Here is a 15,971-nt window from a genome sequence, read left to right as displayed (position 1 = left end):
ATCTCCCTCTTACACCGCAAGGCATTCTGTGTGGCTCAGTGCTATGGATTATCGTCACGGTGACACTGGTGCCAGATCCGTGTATGAATATTTTGCTGAGAGTATTGTGAAAATACATGATGTTTTGAAAGATACAGAATGTGATGCTCAAATCGAGGTGGTGTTTTGTGCAACGACTCCATAGTTCGCTTCCGGCAAGCGGCCTGGAAATATTGCGTACTGTATATTTTATCATTATGTACACTTCGCAATAAAGAAAAAAATTCTTATCGTGTCCGAATGGTTAGCGTAGCAAGCTACTACATATGATGTATACCGAGTTCGAGGCGCGCTAGTGGAGACTTTTTTTTTTCCTTCTAGTTGTATTCTTTTTTTTCATTTCTTAGCTTTTTTTATTGCACTGGAGGTATTTTGTTACTTTTGGCTTTTACTTTTTATCTTAGGCCTTTTGTTTTCCGGGCGAACAGTGCCACTAGTGCGGAGCGTGCCATTATGCCGCGTCCTAGTACGCCGAGTCTCCATCGTACGTCACACTGGGCGCATAATCAAGTATGGCGCTGGGGCCATTTTCAAGGATCAAATGTTAGTCTCTCGGGGAGCATCTGCAAGGAGCAACCGTTCCTCCTCCTACAGTTCCTCCTTTGGAGACTAAGTGTTTATCCCCTTGCAGTTGGTCCCCAAAATGATTAATTGTGGTGGCAAACCGTTTGGTCCCCAAAAGGACTGACCTCACTACCCCTTTAGGTCCTTTTTTTTTCTTAGAGTGCACACTTATGAGTGTTGATGTGTACGATTGCGAAAATATTGCAGTTCCGTGGATGAAATTATTTACGATATTATTTAAAACATCTATGAAAAGTCTTTCTACTGCTATTGTATCCGGTGTGTGTGTAGGAGTGTCTAAAGTGGCGGAGGCCATGGTCAAGGACGGGCCTTCACGCATCCAGTGATGCATCGTGAACACGCAGATCGCTGTGTGCGTCATACGACCGCGTTATGATGTCACCTAGCTATTGCTGAAATTTTGGTAACCATCTCGAGAACGAACTACGACCAACGACGCTGATGGTTCCTCTTGTAATAGGACTATTGGGACGTATAATGATTTTGTATTAAAAGTCTCCGAAATGCTTAGGAAAAAGAGTGCAATAGATGCTTTCGAAGAACTTCAGTATTTACATCAAAGAGAATGTTGATCTTGTAGCCCTGAGTACCTTTCAAAAGCCCAAGGTATAGTAACGCTGCTTTTCTCCACTAGCGTTGTCATTCTTGCAAACTTCTGTTTTGGTTGAAAAACGGCGTCAAAACACTCTGGAAGGCTTTACTAGTGCCAAACATCAGCTCGGTGAGCGATGAAAGCGGGTCCACTGCATTTTCAGTTGTTGCTTTTTTTGTTACGCTTAAAAGCGGTATCCATCTCAGGTGAGAGTCCACCTCAGGTAAGAAGCTAATCAGATACAGGAAAATACGCACAGTGTGACACCATTACACTCCCACGCACACACGCCCATTGATAAAAGAAGCAAGGCTTATGTTAGCTTCCAAGGAAGCAAGCTCTTATTCTTCGTTGTGGCAGGAAATAAAGACAAAATGGTTTTGCCGAAATAAGGCACCTTCGATTTACAGCTGAAGTGGGGCGAACGCGAAACTGCTTTGTTCGACCGAAATTGAGTTGCTCCTCTTCATTTCGTGAACACAATTTTAGTACAGGCCTTTGCCAGTCTCCTCGGCTGGCATACTTTTCAGCGGAGACGTGTTTCCGTTCACTCTGGCGCTGATTGGGTTGGTCCGGCGATAAGATTTATGGGATCATTTCTTCAGAACCATGTTCAGGTTCCTAACGCCTTTGGATGCCGTTGATGTGTGCGCAGACCTCTTTAAAGGTAAGTACTCCCTCCCCCCTCACTCTTTCGCATTTCCATCTCCCCCTCCCTCCTCCGAGAAAGAAAAAAAGAACAGCGAAAACAAGCCAGTTTCGTTACTGGATTTTCGTACGCATCATGAGGTTTCTTTTCAGGTTTTCGTCGTAGTCATCAGCGTTAGGATCACGAGAACGAAAATAAATCTTTATGGACTGTAGGTTTGCTTATGGAGGGAGGGGGGGGGGGGTATATTCGCGAAGGAATAAAAAATATACTTGGTTGGTGATGCAGATACCTTGGGGGCCTCCTCTTGCCTCGTAGCACTGACAACTAGATGGGGAATGCAGTAATGGGCCCGGTGGTTTGTGAGTAACGAATGCAGCTCAGTGTAAACACATGAGTCATGAGCTCTGTCTTCTCGCCGTATGCTCCTTGGAAGCTACGCCCATATGTGCGCAGCCCTCTTCTGTCTCAAAACTAAAACAAAAAAATAATAGCAGACCTATGCTATTCCCCGTAGCACAGAATAATAATACGGAATGCGAGCACCTGAACGTGGCCAGAAATTCCGGACAAGCATGTTTTTAAACTGTTGTTTATGAATGCAGTTTTCTCCACTATCGCGCTACTGGTCTACATTCCTGCGAATCTCCTCCGGGAAGCCTATATTTTCTTCCTGTTAAAGTTTTTTTACGGCAGCCCTAACTACTCGATGTGAGAGAAGGAGAAACAATAAAAGAAATATTTTGTTGTTCATCAAGATTGGACTACAAAAATCAATAAGTTTACAGCAGTTACTGCTCAGCTTCCTCACGATCAAAACTGACGCCCAAGAAAATCTGGATTTGCAAGATAGCAAAAGGAATAGGGTGATCGATGAAGCCTATGCATTTTGTTTTTGTAAAATCGCTTATTCTAACGGATGTGTTAAATGGCAAGTGCGTGTAGAACTCGAAGTTAGTAAAGGCGCGTTGGGTGGAGTTTAAAACACGCGCGGAATTGCGAGTCAAAACATTTGTTGAATATAGGATTGGCGCTACTTTGCCAAGGAACGTAAGCCTTGCTTTTTGCTTCACCTTCCTCGTGAAGTGACTTAAACGTGTTTGGCAGTGCGCATCACAAGGAAAGCTTCGTTAATTTGGCGCTATCAGATATTGGCAAGCTACATGGTTCGTCCTTCCAGGAAAGCTTGGAGCGGGAAATCCGGACTTATTGATGCAAGAAATGGTTGTTGATCAGGATGACCAGAATGTTACGGGGAATGGAGAAGGGCGTTGGTTTGAAGGTTTAAAGTCGGTTCTAACAACGCATACTTTTTCTTGTGTACGCCATTTGGGGGTGAGTTGAAGGCGATATTAATGTGGTCGCAGGAGGCTGTCGTTGGCCAGAACCTCTTAGAGGGCGTCAGTGGGACTGTGGTCGTGATAGCTTGTAGATAGAATCCATATGTCTTACCGCAAATGGCCCTCCCAAAGATATCTGCACCAGGCTGACAGCCGTCTGAAGAGATATGCGTCAATGCAGCCGAAAACGGTGGGTGTATACAATGCAATCTGACATATCATTGACCCTGTAAACGCTTGCGGCGCTCCAGGAAATCCGGCGTAAGACCACCGCTGATCGAAGCTTGCGCACATGTGCTATAGGCTGACTGCGACCGGACCAATGTTGGAACGCAGTGGTACATATTTGTACTGTTTTTGCCAAAAGTCACCAGGCTGCATGTTTAGCTTCTTTCTTGTATTCTAAAGGAAGCATGTATCCCAAGGGGATCCCAACATATTAAAAAGTGAGGACAAGAGCTTGCCATTGCTTTGCACAGAATTACAGCTTCATAAGTGGTATGAACTCTCCACTACCCGACTGAGAAGCGGAACACGCAGCCTGGTTACTTTTGGCAAACAAGGTACGTATATGTGGTGTAATTTACGGCCACTATAGTAGGTGTGATTGAGTTAGCGGCCTCATAGAGATTTTATTCCAAGTGATGTGGGTGTCACCGTAATAATTTGACGACTACGTTTGATGATGACAAGCGCCGAACTGAAGGGCAGCCGAATTCTCTTAGAGCAGTCGAAGCGGCCGCGTTCTCCTTTAGCTCAATCACTTCAGCATGCGCAGAAGTGACGTTACTCAATAGCTGTTGCGATAGCGAGAACTCCTAGCTGCAGTGTGTTCTCGCTTAGAGTAGTGCTGTCCCGGCACCGAGGAGGCTGCGGCACCGCAGCACTTTTGATCACGGCATGGTAGTGTTAAGCGTTTGATGGAGCTCAGCCTATATGCGCGTGTACGCAGGTGCGTCTCCTTTCAGCGTCTCTTAGGTTTCCGTCACACCATGTGCCCTTTGATCGGTGTGCTGCTAATGATATTGACAACTTTATGGGTTCTATAACCACCAGCCTTACAGGCGGGCCGACAATCGGGTGTTGATGACATAAAAAAGAGAGTTCCACTTTTTTTTTTTTTCAGGGCGTACATGTCGCGAACAGGCATTCCTATCCTGCTTAGGGGCAGCTGGGATTTCGGTTGTCTATGCTGCTGGGGCTGTTAGCCAGTTATGTCCGCTGATATTTCCGCTATTACGCAAACTATCTTATTGCGAGCTGTCCAACTTAAGAGACACGCACGTGATTATGAACGTGGTACAGAGCCCCAGAAGTGAGAAGGCCGCATGGAGAGCGACAGGTCATATTTCTGGCGCTTATGCAGAAGGTTACAAGATTGAGTGCGAAGTGTCATGCGCTTTGCAGATGAAAATCACACTGGACGGTAATACTAGTGAAGCGAGACTGCGAATCAAAGATGCTAATGGGGGCCGTGAAAGCGATATGACGTACCGCATATCTCAGCAAGAATGAATGACTAACTCGTGCATATGTGACGCGGCATACGACCCCCTTTAGGCAGAACGCATGTGCTAGACCTCGAGTTGTTTCCGCTCCTTCAAGCTCCCCTTGAATTTGCAGCACTGATTCCACAGCCCTTTAGTAATACATTTCTTTATATATGTTTGCCACGACATATTGTTTGTGCCAGCTACATAGCGGTTTCAAGACCACGTCAAGATCGATCACCGGCAGGGTAGAAATTTCGTCATTTTTCGCCTTCTTACATGACGAAAGAGTTCACATGGCAACTGCAGCTTCTTTCAGGGTCTGTGATAACTTTTTCGTACACCAAATGGTCCGCATTTCATTTCTTGTCGTCGTGTGCTCAGGGATTTGATGCCGTCTACACCATTCCCTTATTCGGCTTATATGAGGACGCAGGTAGAATCGGAGAAATCGCCGTTTTTGCCACCGCTAGGCATTTTTGTGCAACCTATGTTGCATCAGGCCACTTTGGATACGCACCACATCTTCGAGCTTGCAACACGTCACGGCTAACCTTGCAAACCAGCTCGTCGAGAGATACCGTTATGTAACCTGTTTGGTAGTCTTACATAACGTCGCTTTTGCTTAATATTCATTCGTGGGACTTCTGAAACACTTCAGGGCTCCACATATAGCGATGATGGAAACAAAAAGCAGTGGAGCCAGTAGCTTAATTAGTGACGCAACAGGAGGCTCCTCCGAAACTGCTAGAGCTCCCACAAGTGCAGTACGTGTGCAACAATCCACATGCCTGCGGCCAGTGGCAGGAGATTTGCCACGGCTTGCTGAAGCTCATAACTGTGGAAGTATAGACACGTGTGCATTAATTATTCGTACCGAAGGGATTGTGCGCGAACAATTATTTTAGCGACCAGCGACCTCACCACTCCGTTTTGCATCAGGATGACCTCAAGACCTTCGACCTTAAATATTTAGCATATCTGGGATCAATTTTTCTAGTCAATGCCTTGGTGTGGCTTTCGTGATTCTCCATGAACGAATTAACATATTGAAGTGAATCAGAAAGAAGGCAGAGTCAGACGCAGAAGAGGAATCCAAAGCGGTTATTTTGAATAACAAAAAATTCTACAGTCTAGTCCGGTCGCTCTTAATGCGATCGTGACCGCTTCGTCACCGTCGCGGCTCAGTGCGAAGGACACGCGGGTCGGGTACGTGGCATTAGCCCCCTCGGGAAATAGAAAAGAAAAACAACATTATACGAATGTGAAAAGGTTATGCACAAAAGACGAAGGAAGGAAGAGCAAAAGGGACAGCTAACGCATGCACTTCTTGAGGGTGGGAAGCGGGGAAAAATGGGTCAAGATAACATGGGGAAGAATAAAAGAGCTTAGAACACAACGTGATGATCACTGAAGTCAGGCGAAAAGCGTAGCTTGAAGTGGGTCACATGGCAAAATTTCAGCGTGTTGCAGCCGACGGCCGAATGCCACAGTTTTTTCCGGAAAGTATCAAATCGAGTAGGCGATTTAACACATCGTAAGAGAAAAAAGCGCAAAAAGACAAGACACATAGGGAGTAGACACACACGAGCGCTGACTAACAACTGATCGTATTTAATGCCTGAGCGTAGAAATACTCAACAAATGCGCAGAATACAGGTAAGGGGACCAACAACGCCAACGTTAAGGAGCCCCATAAAACTACTTGTCTCGTTAATAAAGAGTTAAGATAAGCCAACTCGTGGCGGGACAAAGATATTGAAGGTTTGCTTGCACGCGATGCCTCTTTACATGCCATAATCATCATCATCATCATCATCAGCAGCAGCCTGACTATACCCACTGCAGGACGAAGGCCTCTCCCATATTTCTCCCATTAACCCGGTTCTGTGCTAGCTCCATAATAAGGGCTTCAAAAATGTCCCTCGTGCATTACTCCGAGTAACATTTTAGGATTGTCCACTGCTCAAAAAGTGGAACGCAACCATTAAACGACCTGTAATAAACCACTAGATTGCGTTTAGTGACAATGTCATCAAGGGAAGATGCACGTTTTCTGAGGCGGTCATTGATGCATTGCCCCGTTTGACCTACATACGTGGCCCCGCAAGAAAAAGGCACCTCGTAAACTACGTGCATGCAGCTGGCGACAAACCGCGTCTAATGCCTCTTCCTGCACACGACCTCTCGATGTCCTAAAGAGTTGACGTTGACTTTCCTGCGCAGACGTTGCGAATTGTATGGTACGCTAAACATGACATGCACCCCAACGCTGCGCTCAACACGCTTGAGCTTATGGAAGACCTTATGCACATATGGAACAACAGCAATGTTTCGCCTATCCCTTGGTTTCCGTTCTTCGTTGCCCATAAGTTTCCGATAGGCTCATAGTACTCCTTCCGCAACATTGAACAATAGTGATTCTGGAAATCCAACTCACTTTAACCGCCACAACTGAGCGCGGAAACAGTTCGGCACCTGGTGTGCGCAAGACCTGTGATGATATTCATGAGGGCTCCCGAAGCAACTTGTCGTTTGACTACCATGGAATGAGTAGGCGTGACTGATGAAACTGTCACGTGCACGGAGCTCGTAGTTCCGGCTAAGGTGCCCACTGTGGACGATGTCTGTCATATCCAGGAAACGTATGAGCCCTCATTTGGTCAAACGAACCTTCATTTGGCCCCATGTCGAACGAAAAAGAGAAAGACTGTGTCTCTGGTGTGTCTTGGAATGAGTCGAATCAATGATATGGAAGAACAGGTTCCAAGCCTGGGGCAGGCTCATGCTGCCGTCCAGCCTGTTACAGAAGGATTCCCACTTTGGGCGAGGGAGAATCGCAGCATGCGTAAAAATCTTCTTGTTGAGCCGTGCCAGCCAGCGTCTAAGTGTTTTATTCCAGCGCTGGCGCCACCTCCTCTCGAGACTCGCCTTGGCTTCCAGTGATGCAAAAGACGGGAATCTATTGCCTCTGCAGGGCAGTCCTCTGAAAGTGGGCGCATCACGGCACGGACGTGGCGCTGAAGTTGGTCGGACCAATGGCATGCCTCAGATGATGTCTTGAGCGCGGACGGCTCTGAAAGTGCGGAACTATCTCCACTTCGTAATGGCAGCTTCGCGAGGGGTCTGCTTGTTGGGCCTGCTTGCAAGAAAATCTCGATAACGTAGTGATCACAACCGAGATTCTCCTTGGTGTTACACCACGCAGCGTGAGAGAGGCGATGAGTGAAGGTGAAGTCGGGAGTTTTGTTTGAGCAGACACGGTTTCCTGTACGAACAGGGGTGGTAGAGTCTGCGAGGAGGGAAAAAATAGCCTGCTGTGGCTGCGAGCCATACCTTGCGCCTCTTGGGAGTTTCGGTTGTGCAGCCGCAGGCCGTGTGTGGGGCGATTAAGTCCCCTAGGAGGGGCATTTGTGTGCGGTCGCGCGTGGCAAGCGTGAATACTCGGTCAAAGTCCGGCCGCGGGCATTTCGGGTGGCTGTATACGTTGAGGATGAAGAGACTGGTATCATGAGTGCGCTACGGCACGAGTTCAGTGAGGAGATGATCTATGCCTGGAACGTGCAATTGGTGGGAGAAATGCGACCAGAGGGGTTGTAGGAGAAATGGGGGTGATGGGCACGTAGCTGGATAGGGTATATGGCTGGGAAGGTTCTTGCAGCGCGAGCACGTCGGGGCCGTCCGCCCTAGATAATAACCGGTGAACCAGACCTCGTTTGGAACCAAAGCCTCGACAGTTTCACTGCCAGATGATGAGGCTTAGTGCATAGACTCGCCGTTACTGAGGGTATCGTTTGCCGTGGAGGGGTTAGAAGGAGTGTGCAGATTGGCCTTTTTCTTTTTTGAACGAACGGTAGCATCGGCGATCACTTGTTATGTGCTTTAAATCATTGGTCAATTTGGCAAGTGAATTCGTCGAGACGGATGGTGAGGCTAGAGAATCCTTAGGTGAAGGCCTGAATGGCCGTCTGGACCGCGGCTTGAATTATGGCCTCGTGCAGAACCGAGCACACTAGGACAACTAAATAAATTTCTATGTTTTGTTAAGAAAACAGAAATAGCTAAAAAAGCTGCAGAGGTTCACCTATCCTGAACCAAGTTTCACGAGCGTAAGCCACCGGCCGCAGCCGCAGTCACTGCTGCTGCTTCGATCTTAGCTCGCTTCCGCCCTTGGTAAGCTTCTCGGCAGCAAGCTAGTCTGACTTCTCATCTGATGATCACGGTAGCCTGTCTGGTGAGGCTGCGGTCTCTGTCTTCATCGAGAGTGGCTTCCTCTGTGCCGCACCACCTCTTTCTGTCACGCAGCTTTGGTGGATTCGCCCGGCAGTACTCTCGCCTACCTCGGCCGCACTCGCCCAGTGGCGCATGTGTACGACGTATTTACCTATGTTAAGTGAAGGAGCGGCGCGGATGGAACGTCATGAAGACGATGATGTTCACTGCACGCAGCGAGAATGTGTTTCAGTTGGACCTTGATGTAGACGGTGGTGTTTACTACACAACGTGAGCGTGGTGTAGTTTAGACGAGGTGTGAATTTTTTCCTTGGAAGCAATAACTTCCTCAGAATGGCGGAAAGACGCCTTACTTATTCGTTGCCACCTGTATGTTGACTGCACAAAATAAATTAAAATTGGCTAGAATGACTTCACTTGTTTACGTCATTAGAAAATCCGGGCACAGCGATGTGTGAGAAAAGTTTGCATGTGGGCATGACGTCGTTCGTATTTTTTTCTCCCTTGATATTAACGCTGGGAAAAATATTTGCAATGTTCAAATATTGAGTACTACGCGTACAATATATTCGAAAAAAAATCTAATATATAAGCAGTTTGATCTTTCGTGGAATCGCCCGGCAGGAGAACGGAGAGAAAAAAACAGCAGGATTTGATGGATTGAACCTCTCAATATTTGGATGTGCCACAGTTGGCAATCTTTTCTTGGTCAGCAAGCTGTGGTACTTGATGGAAGTGCTACACTGTTCTCTTGTAACTGTGCAAAAATTGCATAGGGTGTTTGCAGTGTTTGTATGGGGTTCCGCTTGGCAAATTAGAAGTCGAACCAACCTGTTCTGAAGAGTACGAGCTGGAGGTCCTAATTTATGCCACGTATTTGTACGACAGGTAGTTAACCACTTCTTTCTTCTTTGGGGATGCTAAGGATCCCTTTTTACGTGCTGTTATTCAGCTGCGACTGGAGACAGTTTTGCCTGAGTTTTTTGTTACATCCCATTGTATTCAAGAAACTATTCGTGAGTATATTAAACATGTTGTATACGCTAGTCATTTTCTCCATAGACAATTTTCATCGGGTTAGCTTAGTCATGTGACACGAAAAAAGTTAGCACTATATAGGATATAGAAGTATAGAACTTTATAGGACCATCTACAGTGCAGGCCCAGTTCATGATATCCTAAAACGAGTTTAAGAAATGGGCATTAATCCTGCAGCCACATCTTTTTTTAGACTACAAAGCAGGACGTAGTCTATTACAGCGTGATTGCGAGAGAAATGGATTTTTGTGCCTCGGTGAGTCCCCAGTACACTAGGCAAAAATGATGAATCCATTTAGCATTTTCTTGGCCTGCTTAAACGCAGTTTTTTTCTGGTGCGTCCTCTAAAAGACTATCAAGAAAGATTTTCCGCTCAGGTATCTTCCGATTGAAAGTGAAAACGGTATTTCATATGACTTTGTAGTTTATTTGGGCCGGCATAGTATATGGAGGAATAGGACGGTGGTGCGTTCGCGTAGATCTTGGCGCGCGGTCAGTGAGAGAATATTTTAAGGAAGCTATTGGAAGATATTATTAAGTTGAGAAACTTGTGGAAACAGCACCTGACTGGTTCCTGCACATTAAGGCATTAAAAACCATTGAAATACTTTTAGCCACGTTACCTCATTCAAATACGGCTGATGATTCTTCTGGAAATATTGTATATTTGGAGTGCAATAAAAAAAAATGCGTCGATAGCGTAGTGCTCTCGTGCCTATTTTTTCTGGCGCGGGTTCGAAACCTAGTCGCGGGAATGTTTTTTGCGGCGCAGCTGCGGCGAGATTCAGATGATACTCGCGCATGCGCAGTTCCTTGCGCAAATGGACAATCTTGGAGAATGGTGACGATGATGTTTGCTGCACAGCTCGAAAGGTCAAAGCCAAATGTTCGGAGCAAGATGACCTTCAGGTTTGGCATGAGAGCCTTCTGACATGAAGAGTTCCTGGATGCTGCGATGCTGCACTGTAAGCTCCATGATGCTACGGACCAATGCTCAGTACAAACATTTTGTTGCCAGCCAAGCCACACATTCACTCAACCAAATCAACGTAGCTCGTCGAGCCCTGCCTATTGCTCGAGAACTGTGCCACGCAGCTGCGCGGAGCCATTTCAGTTACTTGTGCCACGTAGTGTAGAATTCCATGAATGTGTGACCATCTAATGATTGGTTCAGAAAGCGCCAGGCTGGTGAGGTGTTCAGACATTCAGTGGCAGAAACAAGAGAGAGAGGTTGTGAAAGTGAGAACTAGAATGTTCGTGTCAATCCCCAAAGTACCATGTCATTGTCCGTGTAATGGCTGTGAAGCGAGAGTACAATGCGCATGCCAGTAATATAAACAAATTTGCAAAAGCCGATCGCATAAATTGACTCTACCTTTATATAAGCGCGCACAAAGTAACATTTGCTGGGCAGCTACGCTTTACACCTGTCTTTTCTCAGACCTGAGATCTGCGAATGTAATGGCTACCTCTGAGAGCTACATGCGAAATTTCAATTATTCTAAATGACACAAACTCCTTTTTTTGATAAATGAGCGCTGCAAAGGACCAACGAAGCAGTACGAAAAGGTGAAATAAAATGATGGTTTGAAGCTAATATTTATTTCTATTCATTCAGTACACTACGTGCTTGTACCACATGATCACGTGATCGGAATCTTTCACCACGTGCGTGCCAATACCTGGAAAGGATGAAATGAATCATTAGTCACTGAAAGCAATGCAGCGTTTCTACTTTGAGAGCCATAAAATATATACTAGCATGGTAGATTCACTCTTATACTTGACGATAACTATCTGTTGCTAAGCAGCCGATGCTGCGACCCATATGGCGACTGCTTCCCGGCTTGTGTGTAGTTGGTCCGTGTAGGCGTGTGGCTAACGCTTTAGTCGAAGGAGTCGCCTCAGGCTCATGGCCTCAACCGTGCAGCCGCAGAAGGCTATTTTCAAGTTAAAGCAGCCATAGAAAAGCTCACGCGAGGAGGAAGAAAACAGTCAGGCCCGAGGTCACCGAGTTTCTCAAAATTACCGATTAGGAAAAGTGGGGCTGTGACAGTTCCCTCGCCATGTAGAGGCACGGGAATGGGGGAAGATGTGGTTTCATATTCGGCTCGGCTGTTGTCGAACAGAAAGGACGGATTCATTGCGATCGTTCTCGAGACGAACATCCATTGAAATGCTGTAACTGTCTCCACGTCATCCTAATGCGGGAACTTTTTATTTTGAAGCGAGAGCTTTACCTTCACTACGCTAGGTAGAGCCAGTCTTCCCGCGAGCTTCAACTTGACCTTCATTTGACCTTCAAACAGCAAGAGGGCAAACTTTTCTATGCGGTTCAGGTGTCCACAAAAACATTTGACAGATACGGCGCCTTTACATTCGTATAAACCAACACACAATTTCAGCGTGGGACTGTTGATATGCGGTTCAAGTGACCACAGAAAAATGCGAAAGATACAGTGCCTTTTCGTTCCTAAAACCAACAGGCAACGTCAGCGCGTGGGCGAGCCACTGTCCTTCAAGGAGACACAGGAAAAAGTGTGGCTGTAAATATACTGTGCCTTCCTTTTCCCAAAACATGCGACCGTTTGAATTATAAGCCGTGAGTGCAGACCGCGCAGAAGAGGACGCTGTAGTACGGCGCTTTTAACTAAAGCTTTATTAATTGTCTCGTGAAAATGTATATACCGGGCACAACCAAGAGAAGAAAACATGATGAAATTCACGTAAATAGATACATACTATCTACAGCTGTGGTTGACAACAGCGGCGTCATTCCTTTGTGTCTTAAAACCCCATTTTCTTCGCTGTTAATACCGCCGAAGAACAACTAATGCAAGCGTCATCTAACCCTGCCATTTCAGCGGTTTCTAGAATTTCTTGGGCTAGCTGATTACGGGGTTTCTTTATCACTCTCGTTTGGGCGAATTGTGCAGTCACTGCCCAGGTGCCCTTTCACTGCTTCGTACACTTCTTCGTGCTGTGTACGTCCCTGTCTTTTTTACGCTGTCTGCCCTCATGGATTACCAACTCGCCCAAGCGTCTGTTTTAGCTTGAATTGTAACCTTGTGGAGCAACCTTGATGTTGCACCACAAAGTCATGACATTGACCAATTTGACCTTTGAGTGAAATATTACCTTTCAAACTTGGAGCTGAGGAGATGACGTCACGTCCCGCCATTGTGCGATAAAAACAGCCATGACGTCAATTGATGGGTATATAAAGAACAAGGAGTAATTGCACCTCGACTCAGAGCCAGCCTTGGACGCTAATGGCGATGATGCTGGGCTTAGCGCGTCGTACCGATAGCACTTAAATCGACCTACGAAAGAGTTCTGCCAAGATTTCGCTGAATTCCATGAATAACTATGCTAAACCTCTGCTTTTGATAAATATATCAAGGCGAAAAACGCAGTATTGAAATAGTTTGCGCACACAGGAGAGCACCGCGGCCGCAAGGCCGCTCTCGATGGAGGCGACAAGCAAGGCGCCCGTGTGCTGCGCGATGCCAACGCACGTGAAAGAACTCCAGGGGGTCAAAGTTTCCAGAGCCCTCCACTATGGCGTATCTCATAATCTCAGTTGCTCTGGGACGTTAAACCCCACGAACTCAAACAAACCACTTCACGGCGTTCCTACGGTGGATGAAGCGCACTTCAAGAAACTCGCATAGATAGTGGGGCCTCCTTGAGCTGTAAATAAGTTTGACAAAGTCTATCGCCCGAGATTTAACAATAATAATAATAATAATAATAATAATAATAATAATAATAATAATAATAATAATAATAATAATAATAATAATAATAATAATAATAATAATAATAATAATAATACCTATATTTTACATCTCAAGGATGAGGGAGGTAGAGAGAAAAAGCTGGGATTCTAGCTGGTCGGGCTCTCACCTCCCCGACAAAAGATACATAATTTACAGAAAAAGAAAGGCAGACAGCCATACCAGAACTGCTCTAAAAAAATAAAAGAAAAAGGAGAGAAAAGCCAGCAGTACCGCAACAGGAATATAGCAAGCATAAACAGGAATTCAGTTTTAACATGACTGCAACACTCTGTAACGCATAAAAATCAAAGACAAAACGTTACACCCGGCGACATAGATTTGAAACAGTTTCGCAACTCTTTCTGTTTAGCGCGCCCAAAAATCATGCTGCGGCGTTGGCAGAAGTTAAGAAAGTGTGGTAAACTATGCCTGAGCACCTGCTTACCATAACTTGTTACATATTCCTTACATATTCCTTACAGATTTGATGGACTTTTGTGATAACATTGATGACTTATCGATGGACGTCATGACTGCCTAAGTGAATTAAATGAATCATGATCGAAAGAGAAATCTGCTTGGAAATATAAGGCAGACGTTGTTCGAGCAACAGTTAATGGAAGGCTGAGCCTCGCTCACTCATTCTTCCATATCGTGATGGTGCCAGACAGAATTCTGTACACACTCATGTCAAAAAAGCCCTACACGTGAAGCATTTCTTTCTCTCTCTTTCTCTCTCTCTCTCTCTGTGGCGTCTCGCCACTTAGGCACCAGCCTGAGAACACAAGCGTCTCAAAGGGAAAGGAGCGAAAAGGGGAGCCAGACCGAGCGACGACGCGCACGTCATTTTGTCGGACCGAACGAATAGAGCTCGTCCGGATGGGATCAGGACGGAAATATTGGTCGCACTTGCTTAGCAAACCTTTCTGCGTGGATGCGCCACGCATACAAGCGCCCATCTGAATCATGACGTCGCACGTGCGGCGCCGTAAGGGATTTGATGCGAAAGGCATGATTTCTGGGAGGCGATCAAGCGATGCAATTTTGCTTTTCGAAGAGATCGCGCGGGGGAACAAAAAAACAAAACAAAAAAAGACCAAAAAGAAGAGAGCGAAATAACCGCGTAGAGGCCTCGACAGGTTTTTGTCGTCGAGCGAATCCAGTATAACAGCTCATGGGGCAATTGTTTACTATCCGTTGCAGCAGCCGCTGGAACGGCGTCCGCAATGGGGGGACTTACTTTGCCGCTGCCGCCGAAGCGCTCGCGCGCGCGCGCTCCGGGGACACTCATAGCCGGAACCGCGTGTACACGGCCGCCTGCCCATTCATGGAACGGCGACCAAGCGGTTTCAGACCTATCGATCGGATCCATTTCCCACCACCACGACAGCGGCTCCTCTTTCTTCTCCCGGCCGCCGATCTTCTTGTTCTCCCATTTCTCGCCGGAAAGCCTACTTTCCACATCCCTCCGCATTTATTATTTTTTTGTTTGCTTTATTTTTCCTCGAGTTCCGCGCCTACATCTGCTGCCCTTCGTCGCACCCTCTTCTGCATCTGCCTCGTCGTCGGGCAGGCAAAGGCGCACGCGTCCGTTATGGCTTATGTATCCGTGGCCTCCGAGAAAAGTAAGCCGGCGCAGATCGATGGACCCTCTCGGACCAAACTTTGTCGCCGCGGCCGCCGCTGGTTGCCCCACTTCGGGGGGAGGCAACTCCACTTGGCCCCCGCCGGCCGATTGCCTGCGTCGCGGCGGCGCGTACGTGGCGGCGGAGCGCGCCTCCGAGCGGAGGACGTCTCGCGCGGCTATAAACGTGAGATGGGTCGTTTTCCTGCCCCATTCCGGCGTATCCTGGAGACGGCAATGCGCGGCCTTGAATGGTGAAAGGACCCGATTGTGCTGCTGCTCTTGTCCGCTGGCTTCAGCACCCGTCCCGAGGCGCTTCCGTTCCTCTTCCCCAATCTCCTTCCATTTCTCACTCCCCTTGCTCCTTTATTTTCTGTCCGCTCCCATTTTTTCCGATTTCTGAACGACGTAGCTCACGCGCAGGCGGGGAGGGAGTAGCCTAGGGTGTGGAAGGAAGAATAAAGGAAAAGCGGCTGCTGTTGCCCGCGTCTGATCGTTGTTTCTCCCCGACACGACTGTTATAAGGAGCAATACGAATCGATGGTCGGGAAACAGAAGCGAAAGCGCTCACGAGTCCAAGGTGGTACACGGCAATCAGA

The 15,971-nt window shown here is 46.9% G+C and overlaps 1 protein-coding gene across 1 annotated transcript in view; it reads right to left on the bottom strand.

The window, feature by feature from the left end:
• Positions 1-11,546: 11,546 nt before the first annotated feature.
• The window catches only part of LOC146203181 (uncharacterized protein CG3556), a 105,232-nt gene continuing 100,807 nt past the window's right edge, over positions 11,547-15,971 (bottom strand). Inside the window, exon 8 of the mRNA XM_084602848.1 lies at positions 11,547-11,648. Coding sequence (XP_084458974.1) covers positions 11,581-11,648 — 68 coding nt within the window. The 3' untranslated portion in view covers positions 11,547-11,580. The remainder of the gene's footprint in view (positions 11,649-15,971) is intronic.

This window comes from Amblyomma maculatum, chromosome 1 (assembly GCF_055883805.1).
Source record: "Amblyomma maculatum isolate TAMU_Amacu chromosome 1, ASM5588380v1, whole genome shotgun sequence".
In the NCBI taxonomy this organism is placed as follows: domain Eukaryota; kingdom Metazoa; phylum Arthropoda; class Arachnida; order Ixodida; family Ixodidae; genus Amblyomma; species Amblyomma maculatum.
Note: the sequence above shows the minus strand (reverse complement) of the source record. Positions and strands in the feature narration are given on the sequence as shown.